The 24,013-nt window shown below is 39.6% G+C and overlaps 3 protein-coding genes across 11 annotated transcripts; all 3 read left to right on the forward strand.

Annotated features, from left to right (window-relative positions):
- The first annotated feature begins 795 nt into the window (after nucleotides 1-795).
- Nucleotides 796-2,632, forward strand: malsu1 (mitochondrial assembly of ribosomal large subunit 1). The gene is made up of 4 exons (XM_061777986.1): nucleotides 796-1,197; nucleotides 1,823-1,998; nucleotides 2,089-2,170; nucleotides 2,282-2,632. The coding sequence occupies exons 1-4, from the start codon at nucleotides 885-887 to the stop codon at nucleotides 2,434-2,436; spliced, it is 726 nt and encodes a 241-aa protein (XP_061633970.1). The 5' UTR covers nucleotides 796-884; the 3' UTR covers nucleotides 2,437-2,632.
- A 4,689-nt stretch (nucleotides 2,633-7,321) lies between these two features.
- LOC133479515 (peptide YY-like) lies at nucleotides 7,322-9,611 on the forward strand. Of its 2 annotated transcripts, XM_061776624.1 has the most exons (4): nucleotides 7,322-7,849; nucleotides 8,008-8,182; nucleotides 8,259-8,348; nucleotides 9,275-9,611. In XM_061776624.1, the coding sequence occupies exons 2-4, from the start codon at nucleotides 8,022-8,024 to the stop codon at nucleotides 9,297-9,299; spliced, it is 276 nt and encodes a 91-aa protein (XP_061632608.1). In that variant the 5' UTR covers nucleotides 7,322-7,849; nucleotides 8,008-8,021; the 3' UTR covers nucleotides 9,300-9,611. The 2 variants fall into 2 exon arrangements, with proteins under 2 accessions (XP_061632608.1, XP_061632609.1); XM_061776625.1 differs by lacking the exon at nucleotides 7,322-7,849 and having other exon boundaries at nucleotides 7,907-8,182.
- A 1,022-nt stretch (nucleotides 9,612-10,633) lies between these two features.
- On the forward strand, nucleotides 10,634-24,007 carry pals2a (protein associated with LIN7 2, MAGUK p55 family member a). Of its 8 annotated transcripts, XM_061776568.1 has the most exons (15): nucleotides 10,634-10,819; nucleotides 12,553-12,625; nucleotides 12,698-12,763; nucleotides 13,098-13,225; nucleotides 13,687-13,805; nucleotides 15,709-15,861; nucleotides 17,270-17,419; nucleotides 18,275-18,502; nucleotides 20,157-20,288; nucleotides 21,091-21,193; nucleotides 21,258-21,329; nucleotides 21,411-21,572; nucleotides 21,999-22,201; nucleotides 22,269-22,397; nucleotides 23,085-24,007. In XM_061776568.1, the coding sequence occupies exons 4-15, from the start codon at nucleotides 13,195-13,197 to the stop codon at nucleotides 23,259-23,261; spliced, it is 1,659 nt and encodes a 552-aa protein (XP_061632552.1). In that variant the 5' UTR covers nucleotides 10,634-10,819; nucleotides 12,553-12,625; nucleotides 12,698-12,763; nucleotides 13,098-13,194; the 3' UTR covers nucleotides 23,262-24,007. The 8 variants fall into 8 exon arrangements, with proteins under 8 accessions (XP_061632552.1, XP_061632549.1, XP_061632550.1 ...); XM_061776565.1 differs by having other exon boundaries at nucleotides 12,553-12,763; XM_061776566.1 differs by lacking the exon at nucleotides 12,553-12,625 and having other exon boundaries at nucleotides 12,639-12,763.
- The last annotated feature ends 6 nt before the right edge of the window (nucleotides 24,008-24,013 follow it).

Below are 24,013 nucleotides of genomic sequence, written 5' to 3' on the forward strand. Positions count from 1 at the left end.
ATGACCGGAAAATCTGGTTTCCACTTTCAACCTCACCAGGTGTTGAGACCTTAAAAGTGAAAGGAAAAAAGATTGTTTGGCTAAATTACACTATTCACATAACATTAGTGATATTCAGCTTTGATATTCAGGATGAATTTAAAACACACTACAACCTTTACATTGACCTAAACATTTAAATGCTTGTCCAACTGTTCAATGTTTTAGTACTTTTTGCACAACTTGCTGTTCCTTAACAGCAGCAAAATGCACAACAGGTGTTTGATTGATTAATGTACCAATAAATGTCCTGATTCAATTGGAATTGATATTTCAACAGTCCTCTTCATCATACTGTTCACATCTTGATAATATGAGGGAGACCAAGACAACACCTAACAACAGCACCTCGCCATTCCGAGACTTCACAAAGGGTGTTCTCAAAGGGACGTGGCCATTAATCAGTCACAGACCCACAGAGACTGGAAGAGTCACAGAAAGGCATATAATTGTATCTCCTTGGGGCGGGGGACACCCATTGTGAATTATGCCATTCAGGTCCTTGTTGGAGAACCGAAAGTTGTGTGAAACGTACGTGTGCAATCAAAGGTTTAGAGAAGGTGAAATTATTTTACCTGTAAAGATTATCAGTACATTGCATTAGGTTCATCCTTAAAGTTCCCACGGAAGCCAAATGTCCCTAACTTTTTGTTCCAGTGTATGTTTTACGTTTTCGTCATGATTCAGTTGCAATCAATAGGGGGCGTTATGTGACTTTACACCGTATATCACAGTAAACGAAGAAGACCTGCCAACCAATCAAATTCCATAAACCTATTTTACTTCCGTGTTTATAAGGTAGACAGTAGAAGGTAGTCTGGGTCGTATTGTGCTAATTTCAAAGAATGAATATTTTTAAGCGGATGAACCCACTAGTATGTACAAGTAGAGCTGTAGTAGAACAGAGTCTTGTTTTTACAAGGCTCTGCGCGGTCGCTAAAGTTGCTTGTCATAACCGTTTCAGTCCTCGCCGTTTGACTTCACATTTAACCCGATGCTCGCATGTGCGCCACGAATCTGCTTTTGACTTTTACGCGAAAAGATATTTGTCGGAAATGGACATTGGACGCAGTCACTTGGTGACGACGAATGGCGTTATTCAGGATGAATCACAGGAGATGGAGGGCGACTCTAATGACAAGCGTCACCCGAGACAAAGTGAGTTAAAACGTTCTATTTGATTTCGTTATATGCAGTGAGGGGGGTCATTTGAGCCTGCTAGGCGTTTGAAAAGATGTTAATTTCCTTCATTGCGTAGATTGTAGAAATTGCAGCAGCGTTGAAAAAGTAATTACGGTATTCACATTGAAGTGGCTGCAATTTGGATGGTGTCAGTTTCCTAGTTTATCCTATTTTTCATAAGTCGCATATTTTACAGAACCATGAATAAGTAGGTTTACTTGCATAATTTAAAATATCTCGTTTCAGCTCAGACTGCATTTTGAATTCATCATGCTATGACACGTTGGAGTTGAATAAAGTAGTTAAAAACTGATTCCATACTATATTTGAGATTTGTTTTGTCTGTAACATGTTCAAGTAAATATGGTGGAAAATTGTCTTGAGTTTTAATGACATTTTGCAAGATGGATAAAATCAATCATTTGTCTACAAAGTTGTGCAACTACCCTTGTACTCTTAAGAGTACAAGTGTATTCATTCACTTGTATTAGAATGCATGACGTATTGCAGCATGCGTCAGGTAAAAAAAATAAAATAAAAAAATAAAAAAGCTATTTGTTTGCCTGTTAAAAGATGTTTTCATGACTGTTCTAATCTGCAGGACCCGCTGAGACGTTCAACCTGGACGTGCTGGTGGCACTGCTGCGTCAGGAAAACGCCGCCGACATCTGCGTGATTAAAGTACCTGAGCACGTCAAATACACAGAGTACTTCATCGTCGTCAGCGGCGTATCGCCGAGACACCTGTGGGCAATGGCACTTTATGTCATCAAAATAGTGAGTGGCCTGCAATTTCTCAATTTCATTCTGACACCTGTGAGCTGAGTTCTTTTTATTTTTATTTACAATCACTACTTCTTTCTTTAGTACAAATTCCTGAGGAAAGAACACGATGCTCATGTTAAGATTGAAGGAAAGGCTGCAGATGACTGGATGTGTATTGACTTTGGTATGTAAAACACTTTTTTTGTAATTTTTAAAAAAATTTTTTTTTAGACAAAAAAAATACATATTTTGAGAGATGCATATGTAAATTTCCCTTGTGTTGTGTGTCCTGAAGGCAGTATAGTTGTTCACTTCATGCTTCCAGAGGCGAGAGAAGTGTATGAATTGGAGAAACTGTGGACTCTGCGCTCCTATGACGAGCAACTAAGCAGAATCCCTGATGAAAAGCTGCCAGAAGACTTCATGTATGACTTGGAAGACACTAAATGATCAAACACTTATTCAAACAGATGCTTTATTGTGGTCAGGATTTCACTGATCGTGGCAACAGAGTTTCTGCGTAAGTCGCACATTCGATCATGTTTCTGTATAATATTGTCATTTGCAAGCCTGCCTGATGCGTTTGCTGAGAAATTGCTTGTCAAATGGTTTTGACAGTTTAAAATAAATTCATAGTTTTTCTAAATGTGTCTCAGTGTTTGATGATACACCAATGACCATTTTATAAACAAATCCCTTGCAATGGATGGATGACACATAGACAGATGCTTCTCAAATAATTTGTATACTGACTTTGGGCGAGAGGCGGGCTACATCATGGAATGATGTTTGCCTTGCGCGACCTGTACAGAGTTGTATCTCTCGTCCCAAGCGAGCTGGGCTCTGCACCAGTTCACGCATGATCCAAGGGCAAGCGCTAGAATATGTATTAAAGGATTGATGCCTCTTAGGTTTCTAGCGCATTTTTTTTTTTTCACAAATAATACAGCAATTTTAGGAAGTTTGACTCTAAAAGGTTCATGCTTGCAAGTATAGGTACAACCCCAATTCCAATGAAGTTGGGACGTTGTGTTAAACATGAATAAAAACAGAATACAATGATTTGCAAATCATGTTCAACCTATATTTAATTGAATATACTACAAAGACAAGATATTTAATGTTCAAACTTTGCATCGGTCCATCTTAGATGAGCTCGGGTCCAGAGAAGCCGGCGGCATTTCTGGGTGTGTTTGATAAATGGCTTTTGGTTTGCACAGTAGAGTTTCAAGTTGCACTTACAGATGTAGCGCCGAACTGTATTTACTGACATTGGTTTTCTGAAGTGTTCCTGAGCCCATGTGGTGATATCCTTTACACATTGATGTCGGTTTTTGATGCAGTGCCGCCTGAGGGATCGAAGGTCACAGGCATTCAATGTTGGTTTTTGGCCTTGCCGCTTACATGCAGTGATTTCTCCAGATTCTCTGAAACTTTTGATGATATTATGGACCGTAGATGATGAAATCCCTAAATTCCTTGCAATTGTACGTTGAGGAACATTGTCCTTAAACTGTTCAACTATTTTCTCACGCACGTGTTCACAAAGAGGTGAACCACTTCCCATCTTTGCTTGTGAATGACTGAGCAATTCAGGGAAGCTCCTTTTCTACCCAATCATGGCACCCACCTGCTCCCAATTCGCCTGTTCACCTGTGGGATGTTCCAAACAGGTGTTTGATGAGCATTCCTCAACTTTCTCACTCTTTTTTGCCACCTGTCCCAGCTTTTTTGGAACGTGTTGCAACCATAAAATTCTAAGTTCATGATTATCTGCTAAAAACAATAAGGTTGATCATTTTGAACATTAACTATCTTGTCTTTGTAGTGTATTCAATTAAATATAGGTTGAATGTGATTTGCAGATCTTTGTATTCTGTTTTTATTTATGTTTAACACAACGTCCCAACTTCATTGGAATTGGGGCTGTACATTGTCTCCGAATGTAAGAAATTCTACTCAGTAAATAATGAAATATCTAATAAAAATTTTAAATGGAGTGCAAATGCTACCAAGGGGTTTAAAATGCCTAGTTATATTTTATTATAGTTAAATACATTTGGTGAGATTTTACTTTCCAAAGAAATGCAAGCAATGCTTTATTTTTGTAATTAAAATTGGAGGAGACATCTAAGATCTGTGGCCTAGGAAGTGACTGTTCTGTTCCATTGACCCGCTGTGAGTCACACTGGATCAGAACATTAGCAAAATGTCCAAATAATGAATTCAGTGATTAGGACCCCACTCTGTGTCTTCTCTTCTTCTTCATTTATTCATACAGCAGATAAATGTTTTACACCAATGCTCAGCATGACTGAAAATGTGAATAAAGGATGGACAATAATAGGCAAAACATTCCTGGACAACCCAGAAAACAAACGATCAAACCAATGTTCTACTCGTTGAACCTCAGTGCTAAAGTCATTTTCTGCTGCACAGTCATTCTACCAGCTAGTCATCCCCATTAACGGCCATTGTGTTCACAGACTGTGGAAGAAAAATGGTTTCTTCACTTTGGACACCACAGCTCATTACTCTCTTAAAGATGTCATCTAAACTTCAAACTTTTAGCTCACTATCACGCGGAGTGCGTCACTAATGGTGTAGTCCTACACGTGGGTTCAGTTCCCACCTAAGTGACGTGTGAGTGTGGATGCTCGTTTTTCTCGACATGTGCACTGTGATTGACTGGCGACCAATTCAGGATGTAAACTGCGTTCTGCCCAAAGTCATCTGGAATATGTTAAAGCTCCCCGTCACCCTCAACAGGATAAGTAGGATAGAAAATGTATGGATGTTACTATTTGTTACATCTTTAATTATAGTGACTGGCCTCAACATTCCGTGCAGTCTAATGAGATCCAGTACCAACTCAACACAACGTCCCGACTTCATTGGAATTGGGGTTGTAGTTCTCATTGTGTCAAATTGCATTTTATAATACCTCTACTTTGCTTACCTCATTAAAAGTAACTGTAAAGTAAAAAAAAATAGATACATTTGACATACCACACAGAAGAGTGTTGTTAACAACACTGCCAAACCACACCCTGCTCAACTTTCATATGTCAATCAAATACCACTACTACAACCTGGGAAAAAACGAGCTTGATGTCAAGTCACGTTACACCATTAATAAACATATTGTTAAATTAATAATACCTCTGACAATGTTTCAAATTACTGAGCATTATTATATTTATAATGGATAAATGTGCACTTTTGCAGTGGGTTGCTGGTTAATGTTTTATAGGTTGAACATTCAGTACATGGTGAAATTCCGATATATTTTTATAGTTTGACATAGCAGTCCTCTAATCATTTCTATACATTTGTGTAAATAAACAAAACCTACTTTCTATTGCCTTGCTGTTGCATTTGCAGCTTCTGCTCTTATTTTCTATGAGCTAAAATCATTTTAATCTTATTTCTATTCTGTTTATTCTAATAGCATACGAGCATGCTAATGTGTAATTTCGTGACGCTTATTTTATTGTAAATTAAAGAAATGAAGAAAGTTCTTTTTTTGCGCATCTCCTGCAAAGACTGCTCCACCAATCCGCCATAATGCTCTTCTCACTCTGACAAAGTACTTGTGTTAAAGTGGCCCCGTCATTTAGGACCTGAAAGCTTTTCAGACCTCCATTACCTACAGCTCAAACATTTGAGTACTGACCATTTTTGTATGATTCAGGAGGAATGTGCACTCTTTTTGCCCCCCACCCCCCCAAAAAAAAGGTTGCATTATTGTTTCAAATTCTTGTCAGTCTGGTTCGATTGCCACCGTTTACAGTATATTCAAATCAAACTGATGTGTTTGCCAAGTCTATTCTCATGCATGCTCTTTTCTAAATAATATAACTTTGCTTTTGATGAGATTTGACCTCAGATTAATGCGTTCTATTTCTTTCTTTACACAAACTCTGTGCTTTTCTCGATAGAGCAAAAAGTGATCACATTTCTACTTAATGTGACCACAGACCCTCAGCAGCCATTATTATAAGCTACACATTCTTATGGTTGAAAAGAACTTCTCTCCCCACTTTGTGTCAACATTACACATAATGATTGAGTCTCGCCATTCATTTTCTTATTGAATATTTAAAAGCTATAAATTGAACTCAATTGCGTACGCCGGCCTGTGAGTGTTTGTGTAATTCATTTAAGATTAATGGCTTAATGGACGCTTGCTGTCTAGGAGCTGATCATGTTGTAAAACGCAACATTTGCGAGGATGGAATTCAAAAGGTATTGATCCTCGGGTGCACGTGTGGACTCTAATGCATTTTCTATTGGAGGGTGGATACAGTGATGTACAAAAGTATTTGGACAATGATAGTTTTCATCATTTTTTCCAAATTCCATTGGAGGGCCTTTGGTGTCGTGATCAGAATCGCTCGGTCATCATGAAAATGGAGCAGCATAATGAAAGTGTGTGCAATGAGTGGTTAAATGATACTAAATCATGGTTTTCTTGCTTATTTGATAAAAGAAGTCATTTTGATCACGCGTAATCTATTTTCATAATCAAATTGAACATTTTGCATGTGTCTCTGAAATTGCTGTCCACCCTGCCGTTTTGGGGTAACTGCCCCCTTAAAAACAAAAAACGATGTTTTCTGTGACATTACGATCAGCATTTTGTCTCTCTTCAATGGAGACTGAAACGGTGGCTGGTTGCAGAATAAATATTTACACTTGTCAGTTTCATCATATTATGTGTGCAGTTGGATGTTGTCAAGCTTAACATGTCCACTCTGTCATACTGAAATATCAATTGCTATAAAAACCTTTCAGAAATTTGAAATATACAAAGTCAGCTTGCTAACCGAATCATGTTGCCAAGTGAAAGTCCACCATATGCTCTTTAAATGCTAGCTTTCACCAAAAAATGTCCACCCTGTCAGCAAGCTCATATATTCTGGTGCTTGTGTAAACATTGTCTGCTTGCAGTTCGTTTTTAGAAAGAAGTGTGGGAGCTTGATGAATAAATGCATCTCGAACAAGATAACATCAACTTAACACAATGAATATGAAGTTTAAATAATTTTTTTTTTTAAATGAAATCGGTGACATCTCAGAGGCAGTTTACTGTTTGGACAAAGTTTTAATTACTTGAATGGTAATCTTTTGCCCTCAATGAAATTGTGGAACCAATGGAAATCACCAAATTGTCACATGGGCATGGTTTTCCAGGCCTTCACTCAAGCTCCATTCACCTCTTTATGACTCTTATTGCTCTTGCTCTTGTTATATCTTGTTATATCCATTTCGTCTTCAATATGTCTCATTATATTTACAAATTGTCACTGTCCAAATAGTATTGAGCCCTGAAAATGGAGGTCCTCTGCATAAAATGGCTGCAGCTCTTAAGGGCAAATGGCAAAGAAACTCAAGGTTTACACTTCAAGCACATATGGGTTGATTTATTTAACGTTTCTTTGTGGTGGTGTAAAATTATTGTTATATCCACATACCAAAGAGATGATATATGGGATATATATGAAATAAAGAAATAATGTCTCGTGCGTCATTAATGTGCGTGAGCTGTGATCATGACTGTGATTCACGTGAAATTTTGTGCTATGCATGAGAACACGGGAAATGTTCAGCTTCGTTTGGTGTCTTACGCATGTATTTAGTCATAAAGTCACAAAATACTGACATTTGTGTCATTAGCAGGGATTACTAATTGAACGAGGCGGTGGATGTTTCTCTGGAGGGTTGTTAAAGTGAGTGGAATTTGTCTGCCTCCCCCATCAGACACACCCTGTATAAAACACTCGCAGCTCTGGGAGTCTGACAGAAGAGCTTGGAAAACACTGGAAATCACTCCACACCCCCATTTTCAGCCTTTAACAACGTACGTCCTTCAGGATGGTCACTTTTTTTTTTTTTTTTTTTTTTTGCTTTCGGGGTTAAGAAATTGTCCCCCGCGCCCCACCCCTCTCTCAATCTGGATATTGGATGATGATGGCAATTTATGATTGTAAAGTTTTTGTTTCCCTTCATGCGATCCAGGATTCTCTGCTGGGATGTCGCTGGTTGTGGTTCTCTGCCTGCTGGCTTGTGTTCACTCGGGCGTTGATGCGTATCCACGCAAGCCTGTCAGCCCCAAAGAAGGAGCACCCCCCGAGGAGATGGCCAAATACTACTCTGCGCTCAGACACTACATCAACCTCATTACAAGGCAGAGGTGAGTGACGTGGAGACATATTGTTTTTATTGACAGTGCAGTATTGTCATGTTGTCTGGCTCTTACTCTTGCACAGGTATGGAAAAAGAGACAGTCCAGACACAATGTTTTCTGATGTGTTTGTGAAAGAGAGCACAGAGACTATCCCCGGGTCCAGTGATGTCAGGTACGATCGAAATCGACACAGCATCCATCTGCTTGTGATATATTTTCTTTGGGTGATAATTAGAGTGCTTCAACATTATTTTCATCGTCATTTTATTTTAAAGCAAGGGTGGGGAACCTTTTTCCTACTGTGGTTCAGTTCAGTCCTCCGAATTAAGGCTGTTTATTAAATGTATGGAGAAAACACCATGCGAAAATCAAACACGTTTATTATTAAATATTTGTATACATGGCTTCAATGAGGGGATTTTTAGAACAGTTTCGCTGAGGTTTTGTTTTGTTTTTAGAATTGCACAGTGGCCAGTAGCAAATGCTTTCATGGACCATATATGGCCCATGGCCCATAAGTTGCCAAACCCTGCTTTGAATACATCTTATGCAAAACTACACTTTCTATTTGGCAAAACAAGTGATAATAGAGAACATAAATACAATACTCTTAGCTGCAGATATATTTAAGTGTCATTTCTAGCATTTAATGTGAATTTGTTTTAATATAATATAATAATGAAGATTTTCTTCAGCTGTAAATACACATTCATATTATATTCTGTCTTTTTATATGCTAACAGAAACATATTCCTGTAGATTTAGGTTAAAAATGTGATTTTTAAAATTAAAATTTGAATCCCTGAAGGGACATTTACTTTTAACTACGTGGTATATATATTTTTATGACACATTATATTGCTATTAAATATCATATAAATTATATTGGTTGGCTATTCTGCTGTGGAATAATTTTTCTTTGCTGTTGTACATAGCTTGGTGTGCTTGTATCTCTTTCTAGTATTGTTAGTAATGATGCTAAACCTATAGTTGCTAAACTGCTTTTTTTCATTTTTCATTGTTTTTCAACAATTGGTTCTATTCTATTCTATTCTATTCTATTCTATCCTACTGACTTGTATCTATGTTGTTTTGTAGGTATGATGAGCTGCCAATGTGGTGATGATGCTGGATTTGTTTACATTTTTTTTTATTTGGGGTTGACTTTCAATGATAAAACGTGTTGCATGAAATATTGTATTTAATAAAGTACATGTACTGTATATTGTAAATAATGCTTATATCCACGTCTTCTGGTGGTCCTACAGTATTTGCAGTGTCCATTACTAAGCAGTGCCCTCTAGTGGTAAATTGCGGTACAATGCTATTTTGGTACTTCAGAATGTGTTTTGCGTCTGGGACAAGAATAAAATAAAAATAAAATGAGCTGCTTTGTGAGTAAAAAAAATAAAATAAAATAAAATCATTGCATTCATTTTATATTTGTATTTATCGTTATTATCAAATTCTTGTTAAATGTACCACAACATTTTTTTCCCCTCTCATGCTTCACTTAGAATGAATTATATTGCAAATGATGAAAATGCCTTTGTTCGTCGTATTTTCTGTGATAGTCAATAAACACGAACCTGTTGCTTGATTAACATTGGTGGCTATTTTTGTTTTTCTATAAGTCCAAGTGTATGTTCATTTTCTATGTCAGCGAGTGTGCTACTAGAACCACTCGTGGCACCATTAGAATCACTGGCTAAGTAAAGTTCAGTTGTCTTTATGTTTTTATTACGATACATTTCCATTAAATCTTTAAGAACTGTTTGTTTTTAAACTTTTATGCAGGTATTTTTTTAAATGTAACTTTTAAGTTTAATAATACATTTGCATTGAATTATTAGTTAGTTTTTTTATTATTTTTATTTTCATTTGTGTTAATATTCAAATTGTGCATAATGTTACAGTGGACTACAGTAAGATTAAATATACTTTTTAGGAATGAACCCTCTGCCTCATTGTTTTATTTTTGATGAACACTTGTGCTTACTACACAATTGTATTTTATTGTTGGTTATGATGTTGGTACTTCAAGAACTTTTTTTTAAGGTGGTATTTGGTCCCAAAAAAAAGTTTCAAAAGCGACTGTTTTATGTCTACTGTGTATTTTCTTAATCTCAATGTGAAAGAATAATAAAATAAAATTTAAAAAAGCACCCAGCTTGTGTTTTCCCCATATAGTCGTTGTGGAATTTGGCACTTTGTGACGCTTGTGCGTAAATGCTATTTGCACATTGTAACACTTCTTAGTAAGTAAAATGAAGCAACAACAACAAATAATAAACACTTTATTTGAAGTGTCATGCACTTTTGTGGTCAACGGGGGAGTTTAGGGCAAAAAAAAAAAATGTGAGCGGAGGTTTTGTACATGTTTGAAGGTGTTCTGGGCAACTTTGAAGGACACTCGATGTGGTTCCACAGAGAAGCTTTGTGTGAGTCGAGTGGTGGAGAAAAAAAAAGGAAAAAAAAAAGAAAAGAAAGAGGGAAAAGGGGGCGCAGCATCCAAGCTGCCTGGCTGGCACGCACGCAGAGCATTAAACCAGCGTTTAACTAGCGTGCGCTAAATGGGCAATAATGGACCCATTGGGTGGAATGAATTCAGCAAGCGTGCCTGAGGTGCAGTGAAGCGAGCAGGTAATAACATTCTTTGGAATCATTTGAATGGAGTCGCGTTAGCCACGCAGTGCTAGCTCCCAGCGCAGTTGAGCACACGCTGTGCATTCCGCTCGCTACGAGCTCATTTTAATTCATCAGCGGTTAGCATTGACATTTAGACATGTACTTTATACGCGTGTGGTTTATTTCCGTCCACTCTACGACACATTATTATTATTATTTTTTTTTTAATCAATTTGAACGAGAGACGGATGAACGCGTGAATGCGCACGTGAGCGTTTGCTAGCTACGCTAACATGTTGGCGAATGCACGCCGCGCCACGAAATGAAGAGACAATAGTTGTGGCATACATCGTTATTAATAATTATCGTGCTCCGACGGGAACAACGAACGGGACCGAGTCGGTGCGAATGTGTCGCGTCGTGGGACGAGAGAAGTTCTCATCAATGGCTAGCACTCACTTTAGCTAGTGTCACATCGCGCTGTCGTAACTGTTAAAACAGAATGAATGCAAAATATAGATTTTATATTTGAGCTCGGAAATTTCAGACGGGGCACTCTGTACTTAAGGAGAGTAGTCTCACAGATACTTGTTTAAAAAAATAAAAAAAATAAAAAAAAAGTGGTAAAAGTGAAAGTTCGTTCAACGGCTCAAGTAAACGAAAACATATTTAAAACATGTTGTTGTTTTTCTTGCTGTGAATGATATACAATACCCGGGGTAGTAACTTGACATTTTAGCATCCAACTGCATGTTTTTTGTTGTTGTTGTTTTTTTTTTTAAAACACTCTGGCGCCACATTTCATTCAAATGTAGCCCGTAAGTTGTCACGCGCGGCATTTTAGTTCTAAAACAAAACTGGCTGGATAAGTGAAGTGTCAAGTTCATAAGTATAGTCCTTAATCACCAAAGCCTCTCAAATGTCTTTTTGAGATGAGACGGAGCATTTTTGAACGCCAGATGATGCTGGTTTAAATAACGTTATGGATGGGACTATCTGTTGTGTCGTTATCATTAATGATCCCTGGTTCAAGTTACTGTGTTCCTTCATTTATCTGATGTTCCCCCCCAACCTTATACTGTAAAAAAAAATAAACACCCACGGTTGAGGTTATCACTCTCTAACATCACAATCTATTTCCGTCTTTTTTAACGTTGTGCCGTCATCTGCAGAAGTTGACAAAAGTAACAAGCCCATTTTGACAAAGGAGATGAAAGTACAGATATCCATTTTCAAATGTACGGAGAAATAATTATAAATCCTCAAGTACAAATACTGTACGTTACTGTAAATTAAGTACAGTCGCAAGGTACTGTATTTGTTGTTGACGTTACTTCATAGCACTGTATTCAGTATTTAGACAACTAGCTGTCTCTACGAACATGTTGCGTACATTTCCATTAAGTTTCTAGCTCTTTAATGTATTCATTAATACATATTGTACGTGCTATATTGGTCTCGCTTAATGAGACTCCCTCCCAAAGCGACTAACACGTGTGTTGAGAAGCGTAGAACCTCCTACAGTTGCTCCTAACTTCCCATTTCGAAAGGTCTCCTTTTACTTTGGAATGGGGAAACCGAGTTCCAGAAAGTTCTCCCGTGTCCTGCCACATTATAATATATGGCCCGCAGTTGGCTGCAACTTTTTCACGTCACCTCGACGAACCGACATGCAAAATGTTCAAACTTTAAGCTCACTGTGCGGATCGCTCGCCTGACGCTTGAAAATTTTTGTACTTGTTTTTCAGATATATTTACTCACGAGTTTCCACTTGTAACATTACCTCCTGGTATCAGCTGCATATCAAACCCCATAAAAGAGTATGTGTTTCAGACCAATTTAATTTTATCCTCTCCTTCTGTGGTCAAGAGGTTTCAGATGTCTGTTTTCAGATGTCTGTCGAAGGCGTAAGGCTCCATGTTGGAGTGCTGCACAGATGATTTGAACACAGTTTGTGGGTGAGGTCCTTTTTTCTTTTTGTATTCCTCTCAATTTCCTTTGCATTATCGACGCATTCATGCTTGTGTGGTCACTGTGTTTGTGGAGAGTCTCCGGGAAGCCAGTGTGTGTGTGTGTATATATGTGAGCAAAACTTTTTTTCTGGAAACAGAGTCACCATTTGTCATTCAGTGTCATTCCTTGTCCTCCCATCTGCATTAGTGTAACAACCGAGTCAAATGTCATGTTTTGTTCTGTGGTGACACATGCCAGTAAATATATATGTGCTTTCGTTGCTGTCATGGTGTCCAACTGCAGCCAGAATATTGAGTGGATTTCCTGCCTTCTCCTTAGCCCTGCAGTTGCTCCTGGTCGCTGTAGGCGGGCCGTTGGACAGAATTTGACTGATTAAAAGAGTGTTTCGCCATCCTAAAACTGAAGAGCACACAGCATGACTGTGGCCAATGAAAAGTCAGGCTCAGGTAAGCTGCTGCCAGAGTCCGCAGAGGGCGTCTTGCGCACCAACCCTTTTCATTTTGTGTGTTGGAGTTGATATTTTATATTCGGTCCCATTACGCACTGAAAGAAGTACTTAATGACAGCCTGAGGGTTTGGTTTCCTTCTCAAATATTTAGCTGTCCGCTTATCTATTCTTGAGTTGTCCTGACTGTATGTGTTGAAATCCATTTGGTACAAATACTGTTATGAAACCACTGACCAGTTCCTGCATTTTGTAAGGCTTTTTATACAATAGCATAGTTTCCTGTGTGCGCTTTGGCAGATCTGTCGGTGTGAGAATTGCTCTGGAACTGTCTGCGTGCGCGAGTATGTTTGCGAATGTGAACTGGCCCATTGATTGATTGTCCCACATTGTTGCGCTCTTTTATTCCCAGCGTTTTCATTAGCCGCGTTCTTGACGTCGTCTTTGTTTTTACCCCTTGAGCCATGCAGCAGGTTCTGGACAACCTGAAAGAGCTGCCCACAGGCTCGGTTGCCAAAGACATCGACCTCATCTTCCTCCGTGGCATCATGGAGAGCCGCATTGTCCGCTCCCTCGCTAAGGTATGGCAAAGGTGCCGTCCCATTACAAAGTTATTGTGCTTGCACTTTGCAGTCATGTCAAAGTGTGCTGCATTCGCCCTTCTCAGGGAACTAAGTAAGGTAACCAAAGTAATAGTAGGGTGCACTGCATTTCTATACAGTCATCATGTACAGTGTCTCAACTCCTCAAGAAATAACAAAGTTTGAACTTCAGTATCGACTGTTACAAAAATTACAAAATAACTTGATAGTATTAAAAGCTGTTGACACCAAAAATCTTTTATATAATTTCATTCCAAGATTGTCCTGAAAGGGGAATGAATGCATTGGCGTTTCTTCATTGTACCGTTTTTAGTGCTCTCTGCCCATCCAAGTGACCAAAAAAAACCAAAGCACAGTGCTTCACTAAGATGGCACTCAGTAGTGCACAGACCTCCGCCAAGGCCAAACAAACCAAACCATGTCCATCTAATTTGTTGGCTTGAAAAATCATGAGGTGGAAGGCCATTCTGTTTGACATCATCCCTTTAAGAGTAGCTCTGTGTGTGCTGGATCTGCATGGTCATTGCACCACTTAACCCCAATACAAGTGGGCTGTAACAGTGTTTGAATTCACCAAAATTAAAGAAACAGAAGATCAACACAGTGGCGTTTGACTTCATGCTTCACAGAAAAATTCTTAGTTTTCACCCTTTACCTGGCTGGACGAAGTCAGTTACAGTATATACACACATCCGACAGATTGCACGAATAATATTGTCAAGCTGATGGCCTTTGATGACCCCAAACACAGTGAGAAATGACAATAGATTATAAAATGCAGTAGAAGACCTTACTTTAAACTGTATAAGGTCCCAATTTATGGTTTGAATATTACGTAAGTACACAGCTTAAATAAATCTGTTAACTGAGGTCAGTAAGGACAAGAGCATGGTGATAAACCTCTGGTACAGACTGAGGCCACGCGGTCAGTCTATTAATACAACACTGGTGCTTGCTACTCTAAGAAAACTGTGCCCCGATACCCTATTATGTAAAATTTCATTCCTGGTAGTTTGGCAAATATGCTGCTTTAATGTGTCTTCAAGTATGCGGTCTCTAAATATTATTTTTTTTTAAAGGAGAGCACAATATACAGGCACATCTGAATAAATTAGAATATATTTATTTGTAAAATATGTTTTATAAATTATATAAAATATATTTTATTTGTTCTACTTTATTGCGATGACATACCCAAATGTGCAACAGAAGCCTGCAGGTGCCTATAGATGTGATTAGCTGGAAAATGCAATAGGGGCATAGCCTATAGCCTCACGCAGTTCCACTACAAATTTGAGAACAATAAATCACATCTATAGTAATGTTGTGAAATGTCATGAAAATTGTTAACATAGCAAATTTTGGTACAAACACAAAATTTGAAACCAATCCAAATAAGACTGACCTGTGTGTACCTACCATAATCCTCTGTCAATAATTCCAGTGCATTTTTCCTCTAGTGTGATATGATAATTGCAAAAATGAAGCAATAGATGCATATAAGAACGAATAATATTAATAGAATTCCACATAAATTTGTGACTAACTATAACTGAGTCCATAGACCAAAATGCGGTACTATTCCCACCAGTGGTACTCAGGTGCCCTCTAGTGGTATGTAAAAGAATCACTGAATTAAATATTCAAACTGTACATAACGTTACAGTGACGTAAACCTTTTTTGAATCCAGTACAGTACATTTATTTAGTACATTAGTCTTTTAACTTTTTGTAAAATACATTTGTATTTCATCTTTTCGAAGTTTGTTTTCAAACATTTTATTTATGGTGGTGCTTGAAGAGCCAAGCATTTTTTGAGGTGGTACTTGGTTAGACAACCACTGCCGTAGACAATGTCCAACTTGGGTGTTGGCGTTCACAGGCCCACGAGCGCCTCGAGGAGGTCAAGTTAGAAGCGGTGCGAGATGACAACGTTCAGCTGATCTCCGAGATCCTGGACGCTCTCAACAAGCTCCCCGAAAAAGACGCCGCCACTGCCGAACTCACCCAAATCCTTGGGGAGCCTCATTTTAAGGTATTTTTTCCCCTCCTCCCTTTCCTTTGTCTTCACGTGGGTAAGCTTGTCAGAACCGTTTATTCCAAGTTGTACCTGGCTCCTTCTATCTTTTGCCGCTCATTCGCTGTGGCAAGAGGAGCACGGGAGGGGGGCAGCATTTGCTTGGACCAACGGCAGGCTGAGTTATGTGGGTAAAGCCAGGGGGAGAGCACTATGTCACCTCCAGTCTGAGTAAATCTTTGGAGTCGCTGTAGTCTCTGACCAATGTTGTGGTGGCTGCTGGGGTAAGAACATCGCTCTTATTCATTGTGTCCGTGTTTGTTATGAATGGAAATAAATTAAAGGCTATTTGGTCTACAGCAGAGGTGTCAACCTCAAATTCACGGTGGGCCAAAATAAAAAATTGGGACAACGTCGCGGGCCAACCACAATGTTTAATGAAAAATCACTGCGATGTGCATGTTTCCCTTTTCTGCAGAAATATGACAACAAACTGAAATTTTGCTTAAACACTGAATCTGGAATAAACAAACATTAATATTATAAACATGAGAAATCAAATTTGCGATTAAAGACATCAGTGGTATTTGTTTGTTGTTTTGTATTTAAATAGATGACATGAATTCTTCTGTCTATCTTCTATTTATCTATCTCCAACTGCCTTTCTTTTTTATGTAAATCTTTTTTCAAAGGCCAACAACAAAAACAACCCCAAAAATAAGAACGCCCTTCAATAAACATCCAAACCTCAAACTATTAACAGTCCCTGCCTAGGAGTTGATAAAGGGCATTAAAAAAAACATGAATTAAATAATGTTATATTCTTTGTTACAGCCACGTTGCTCCGCACACGACAAACAGGTCTGTCTTTTACTTTAGTCAACAGATAATCTGCCTCCCACCTGTGTTGGAAGTTAACCGTTTTCCATCTTTCGTTTGGCCATTTTTGGGAAGGGGAAGTGTAAATTTGCTCGAGGAGACTGGTGGCATAGTTGCGAATGACTGCAACAGAAAGGGAAAGGGCGCTCGCCGGTCTAGACTGATGGGCCAACACACTAGCAAAGCATTCTGGGATTTGAATTATTAGTGCCGCATGTGCTATATACTGGCGGGCCAGGTCTAATACACATTTAATATGGTTTTGCGGGCCAAATATAATTAAATCGTGGGCCAAATTTGGCCTCCGGGCCTGAGTTTGACATATATGGTCTAGAGGGAATTTATTTGTCTTGTAGTGGTCCCTTCACTTTTATCTGGACACAATAGTGCTTTCATTTAGACAAAAGTAGTTCTTTGCTGCCATCTTGCATAGTCATTTACAAACCCTTTTAGAAGGGATGTCAATTACTTGCAGACTTTTGCTGTCCCTATGATCTAGTAGAAACTGAAACTGTAAGCTACAATTCTGTTGTTGACAATTCTGCAGTCTTTGATCGAGGCTCATGACCAAGTGGCTGCGAAGTGCTACGAGGTGCCCCACGCCGAGGTGAACTGCACTGCAACCTTGGCGAGTTGTCTCATGCCCGCCGACGCCATCAGGATGATCGGCATCCAGAAGAAAGCCGGAGAACCGCTGGTAAGTAAGCAGCGTAAGAACTGAGTCCGCCTCACCCCGCACGGGCTGCGATTAGGCTTTACACGATCAGGATTTTTGGGACAAGAAAAAAAGAAAATAAGAGCAAGATAAATCATTTCAAAACTTTTTCCACTATTAATGTAGCCACTATCCTGTACAACTCAATTGATTTTTATTTTTTTTAATTTTAAATCTTTTCATAAGTAAAATGACTAAAATAATGTGGTTGCACAAGTCTGCACACCCTCTTACAACTGGGATTTGGTTGTGTTCAGAATTAACGAATCACTATTAAACTCACGTTAAATCGGAGTCAGCACACCCTGCCACCATTTAAAGGGCCTCTGACTAACCCCAAATAATTTTAGATGTTCTAGTTTTTATTTCTTTATTTTTTTGCTTTCTAGCAGAAGCCAAAATGTTTTGTGCTAACATTGACTTGTATTTGGAATTTTTCATAATTTCCTTGTAGTGTTGTACAGTATTTGCGCCAAACATCCCTTTTGGTATGTTTTTATCATGGCCAAAAGGTTTAACTTTGGTTTCTCATCTGACTATAACAAAATCTCCCAAACACATGTTGGGAAATGTTTTATAGTCCACTGAAACCAAAGCCAATAATTTGGCCATTCACATTAATGGTGGACAAAGTTTTGAAAAGATTTTTCTTCCTGTTATTTTTCTCTCACAAAAATCTGACATTCGAACAGGGGTGTGTAAACTTTTTATGTCCACTGTATGTCACACATCCGTTTTTATCCGCCATTTTCGCGACCCGCTTGCCTATCTCCGCCCGTCGGACCTGCTGTGTGATTTATGACGTGCGGCGGTGCAATTACAAAGGACTTCTTTCAGGGGGTGACCTTCCGCATGGAGCAAGGGGAGATGGTGATCGCGCGGATCCTGCACGACAGCTCCATCGACCGCCAGGGCATGCTGCACATCGGCGACGTCATCCGCGAGGTGAATGGCTGCCAGGTGGGCGGCGACCCTCAGCAGCTGCAGGAGATCCTGAGGGACTGCAGTGGCAGCGTCACTCTCAAGGTGTTGCCAAGCTACAAAGACTCGCCGGCCCTCCAACAGGTGAGGACACGAAGAATGTGTTCCTCTCATTCCCCGCATATTCGTGGTTCACTATTCACAAATTCGCCTGTGTTTTTTTTTTTTCAATAGAACCTATCCTCTGGCTATTTGCTGAAAAACTCACCTATTTGAGTTTTTTGTGCTCTTTCTTGGACACCCTTAGATGGCACCAAAAGCCTGTCTAAATAGGATAGTAGTGCAGTGATATCTTGACAATTACCATTACCATTTAAAGGGTAATGGTGTAAAATGAGTTTGAAGTGATATAAAATGGTTTGGGGATCATGGTTTGTGGTATTTATAACTTCTTCTGGTGTGTGGGCTTTGGCCACCAGGGGGCAGTATAATACATTCAATCATACAGTTAATACATGAAGAAGACAGACTCAACTGCTCAGTAAGATGCAGTAATAGTATTTGATTTTCGCATAGGATAAAGACTATATGCCTGTGCCTATTATGTTGCCTGTCTACATGTGTTGCTGTCCCTGTTATAACGCCGCAGCATCGATGCTCATTTCTTCAGCCAGTCGTTTTGCATTGTGTATTAGCATTAGGCTATCAGACTTTCATCAGCCAAAATTATGTGAGGTTTAGTTCAATGTCTCATTCTCTTTTCTGTTTAGTTTTCCATTGCACTTCAACTGGGAGTGGCAATTAACAGCTTGAACCACGCGCTATCTGCCAAACTACTGCTTGTTGTGAAGTCTGCTGCCACCATGTAGCACTCACAACTAAGATTTTTTGCTTGCAACGCTAGACACAAAAATCAGCTGAGCGACGACTCGCGTCTCAAAACTTCAATTCGGTTCACTTATAAGTCGAGGTACCACTGTATAGGCAAATGTAAACATCTTTTAGGGGGTGTTTCAATTACTTACGGTTTTTCACTATTAGCTGCAGGGCTTGTTCCCGTTCCCCTGCTAATAGTTGGGGATTACTATACAATGTATCTGTTGACGATTGGCGGGAGGGAGAGTTTCCTGACCTGTGTGATCTCAGAATGCCAAACCACTGTAACACGAGCCATGGGGGTGTCTATTAATAACCCCCTCCCACACTATCTGGGACATAGGGCTCTCTCTGCCGCTTACAGTAGCAGCATAGCAGCTGAGGGCCAGCATGCATGGTTATGTCACCATGTGACCTTGCTGTGGAAGGATAAAATGATCAAAGGTGACTGATCTGCTATAGAAGACTTTTAACTACATTAGAATTGTTTGCCTCAAATGGTGTTTTGTTGTCATCACATTGTTAGTCGCATTCCTCCAGCATGACGGCTTCATTCTAATAAATTAGAATATCGTGGAAAACTTTTGTTCAATTCAGAAAAGTGAAACTCATATAGAGTGACTACATTTTTTTTCAAAATATAATTTTAGTGTTTGTAGCTTAAAACTAATGAAAACCCCCAATTCACAATCACCCAAAAAATTAATATTGCATAAGAAACCTTGACAATATTTTTTAAAATGGGAATTAGGTAGGAATTTTTCTTCTGTAAAGTATTGTAATGAATGAATTTCTTGCCTTTTTCTGTTCCTTGAATTTCCCCCCTGGAAATCATAAAAGGATTATCTTGAGTTTCATTTTTGGAAATAAACTACTGAAATAAATGGATTTTTATTCAGATGCAACTGTCATTTCTTGTCAGGTCTATCTGAAGGCACATTTCAACTATAACCCGGCCTCAGACAACCTGATTCCCTGTAAAGAGGCGGGCCTTGCCTTCTCCAAGGGAGACATCATGCACATTGTGAATAAGGAGGACCCCAACTGGTGGCAGGTGAGTTAGTGTGTTCTGATAGATGCAGATCAAAGATCAGAATCAGAGTCATCTTTATTTGCCAAGTATGTCCAAAAAAGCCGCTCTAGTACGACAACAGACATTTAATTGACAGAGAACACCTTGAGACATAAAGACATTGACGAAAAACAGCCACTGAGCAATAAAGGCTTAATAGTTATCTGGTAATGCTGGTACATTTTTACATTCGGCCAGAGTCATGAAGCTCATTAGTGGTGTTGTCTTTTTAACTTCTCAGTATATGTGAGAGAACCAAAATGCCAAACAGCTTAGCTTTAATGACACATTTATAGAATGAATGAATTTGAAGCTTGTTCAAGGAGGGCAGTGAGCGGGTTAAGGTTGCGTTTTAGCTGAGAAATGGATCTAGGTATCATCAGCATAACAATGATATGATATTTTCTGAAAGCAGTTGACAACTGACCGAAAAGGAGCATGTATAATGAAAACAGTATCGGACTGACGACGGAGCCCTGAGGGACACTGCAGTGGACACCGCAGTGAAGGGCAGCTAGGGATCAGTCGTGATTGTTTACACGGACACAAAAAAAGAAATCTATTTCTTAAACGTGCAAGAATAAAAGCACGCACAAAAGTAGTAACTTAATGTAATATTCCATTCTCATTGTAACACAGAAGTATCAATTCTCCATTGACTGATGAACTGACAGCCCGAACCAAAGCTTCACGAGCATTTATACATATAGTCTATGCTCTCAAATGGACACCTAACTTCAGGGAAAACGCGTGAATGGTTTCTCAGCCAGTGCTCTTCCTGTAGGCACGCAGTGTTGTGGGCGGAACAACCGGCCTCATCCCCAGTCAGTTCTTAGAGGAGAAGAGGAAAGCGTTTGTGAGAAAAGACTGGGATCTGTCGGGTAAAGGTGAGTGCCAATACCTGTTGTCCCGTTCCAGCGGGGAACTGACGATTTTTTGCGTGCCACTCAGGGATGCTCTGTGGAAATCTCACGGCGAAAAAGAAGAAGAAGAAAATGATGTATCTCACTGCAAAGAACGCAGGTGTGCATCACCACTCACTTTAAAGTCTCTTCACACACGAGAGAAGGGAATCTAACATCCCGCTTGTTTTGAAATTCTCAGAGTTTGATCGCTACGAGCTGCAGATCTACGAGGAGGTGGCCAAGATGCCTCCCTTCCAGAGGAAAACATTGGTTCTGATTGGTGCCCAGGGTGTGGGTAGGCGGAGCTTAAAGAACAGACTCATCGTCATCAATCCTCTGCGATATGGAACCACTGTGCCATGTGAGTGACTCTCAGCCAGGGAAAAGCTTGAGTCAAATGAGCTGCTGAGAACGAGAGTGGGTTAACTCTTTTCTTTCTTCTCTTTTTAAAAAAAAATAATTTTACAAGTTTTATGACTGCAATAATAGGGAGATTTATATCTTGATTTATATGGCAACGATTGCTTAATCTGGATGGTTGTTTTGCTGGAATTGTGGTTCTCCTGAGATTTTAGTCCAAACATCTGCCAAGTCTATCAGTATTTCATTTCAACGGTCATAAATAACATTCACTTACAGTACATGTACACCGACCATAAAGAAAACAAAAGTTTTGTTTCAAACTATCATGTCATCATCCTGTAGTTGTCGCAGCATACACAGCAACTCCGCTAACCTGTTTTCCAGGTGGCACAGTATTTGCTTCAGTCTGTTGCCCTCATTTCAGTCACGTCACGCAGCCCCCGAGAAGAAGAGCGAGACGGACAGAACTACTGTTTTGTGACGCGAAGTCAGATGGAGCAGGACATCAAAGACAGCCGCTTCCTGGAGCACGGCGAGTACGACGGCAACCTCTACGGCACCAAGATCGACTCCATCCACCAGGTGGTGGGGGCCGGCCGCACCTGCATCCTGGACGTCAACCCCCAGGTGAGCGCCCGGCTCTGGACGACCGACCCCCGGCCACATTTAGCGAGTTTCGTTGAATTGTGTTCAGGCTTTGAAAGTGCTGAAGACTGCTGAGTTTATGCCCTTTGTGGTCTTCATCGCTGCTCCTGAGCTGGACACCTTGAGAGATATGCACAAGGCTGTCGTGGATGCCGGACTTACAACCAAACTACTTACTGTAAGTTGGACAGCAGGAAGTTTGGCCCGCCCGCTAATCGGTCTTTAGAACCAGTGCCTGAAAAGACCAACTTGAAACCATTTTGGTTTCATCACCAGGGGTCCTTAAGATTATATTTGACTGCTACCAGATTTGAACTACCTGTGTATATACACCAGGGGTGCCAGCGGAAAGAAAATGGAATGGTAATGATTCTTAGGTCTTCACAAGTTAATGTCATATTAAAGTGCAATACTATAGTTTTCAGTTCCAAATACCTGTGATCAGTTATTACACACACATGTAGATGACTGAAGCAAAAGTTTCTCAAGAAATTCGGTCTTTTTGTAAAATAATAATAATGAAAAAAAAGTCATTAAATCTTAGAGATTTTCCTAATCTATTTCTGTTTTCATTAAAACAAAGGGGAAAAAACGATTTATTTATTACTATATTAAGTGTGGTATGATTTTAATAGTCCTGCCCCTTAGACATGGCTGAAGTATAATTAGGTTGCCCCCTCCTACCCGATTATACACTATACACCCACTATTCACATCCAGATGCACATCAGTTGAGTTTCATTTTGACATAAGTAGTGCTTATCTGCCATCTATAGCAAATTACAAACCTGTGCGTGCAATTTTTTTCATCAGCCTTTTCCCAACCCGCAGCTTTAATTTGATATTTCTTGTCATATCCCCACAGGAAAACGATTTAAAGAAGACGGTGGAGGAGAGCGCCAGGATCCGCCGCGCCTACAGCCACTTCTTCGACCTAACCATTTACAACGACAACTTGGACAAGGCCTTCGACCAGCTGCAGGAGGCGGTCGAGAGACTATTGGTGGAGCCGCAGTGGGTCCCGGTCAGCTGGGTCTACTGATGGTAAACCCCCCCGTACCCCCCCGACCCCATCCGACTGGACACTGAGCTGTCCCGAGCTGCTATGTCTGCCATGTGAACGAGGACACTGCACTGCACACTATGCAAGTCACAGCACACAGGAAGTGTACTTATTTATTGGCAAACTCTTTTAATATACTCATCGAATGGATTGGGAGTAATTTTACGTTTTTAATGACAAAAAAAAAAAAAGCAACGTTGCCATGTCCTGTTATTTAATGTTACACTTATGTAAGTTGTCTATTTATTCTGCTAAGGTAATGAAGGGCTTGCTTATTAATGATACCTCACCTCAGTGTTTGTGTTTACACTCTTGTCATCTCATTTGCCACTATTTGTACTGTTGTTCTCCTAGTCGTCACCACCCCTCAACCAGGCTGCTTTTTTTTGGCCTCCGTTTCTCGTTAAGTGGAAATTCAGTTGAATTGAAGGCTCTGTCATGGGAAGAGAAGCCAATGTGTCCGTCAGCCATTTCTCTTAGTTTGCCCAGCACAAGTCGCACGCGAACTGCGAACCTTGACGTTTCTCTCACTCCATGTGGTGCTGCATTTTACTTAACAAAAAAAAAAGACCTTTGAATTAAACAGGGTGCTGTGTATCAGTAAACCGTCCCTTTTGATGTGATCCCACTTATACGGTAAAAAAAAAAAGACTTTTAAAAAGTGTATTTTACTTATTTCAGATGTATTTTCAGATGTTTAAATAAATGTTTTTTTAATTAATGAACTACGA

The sequence above is a fragment of the Phyllopteryx taeniolatus genome, chromosome 6 (assembly GCF_024500385.1).
Source record: "Phyllopteryx taeniolatus isolate TA_2022b chromosome 6, UOR_Ptae_1.2, whole genome shotgun sequence".
In the NCBI taxonomy this organism is placed as follows: domain Eukaryota; kingdom Metazoa; phylum Chordata; class Actinopteri; order Syngnathiformes; family Syngnathidae; genus Phyllopteryx; species Phyllopteryx taeniolatus.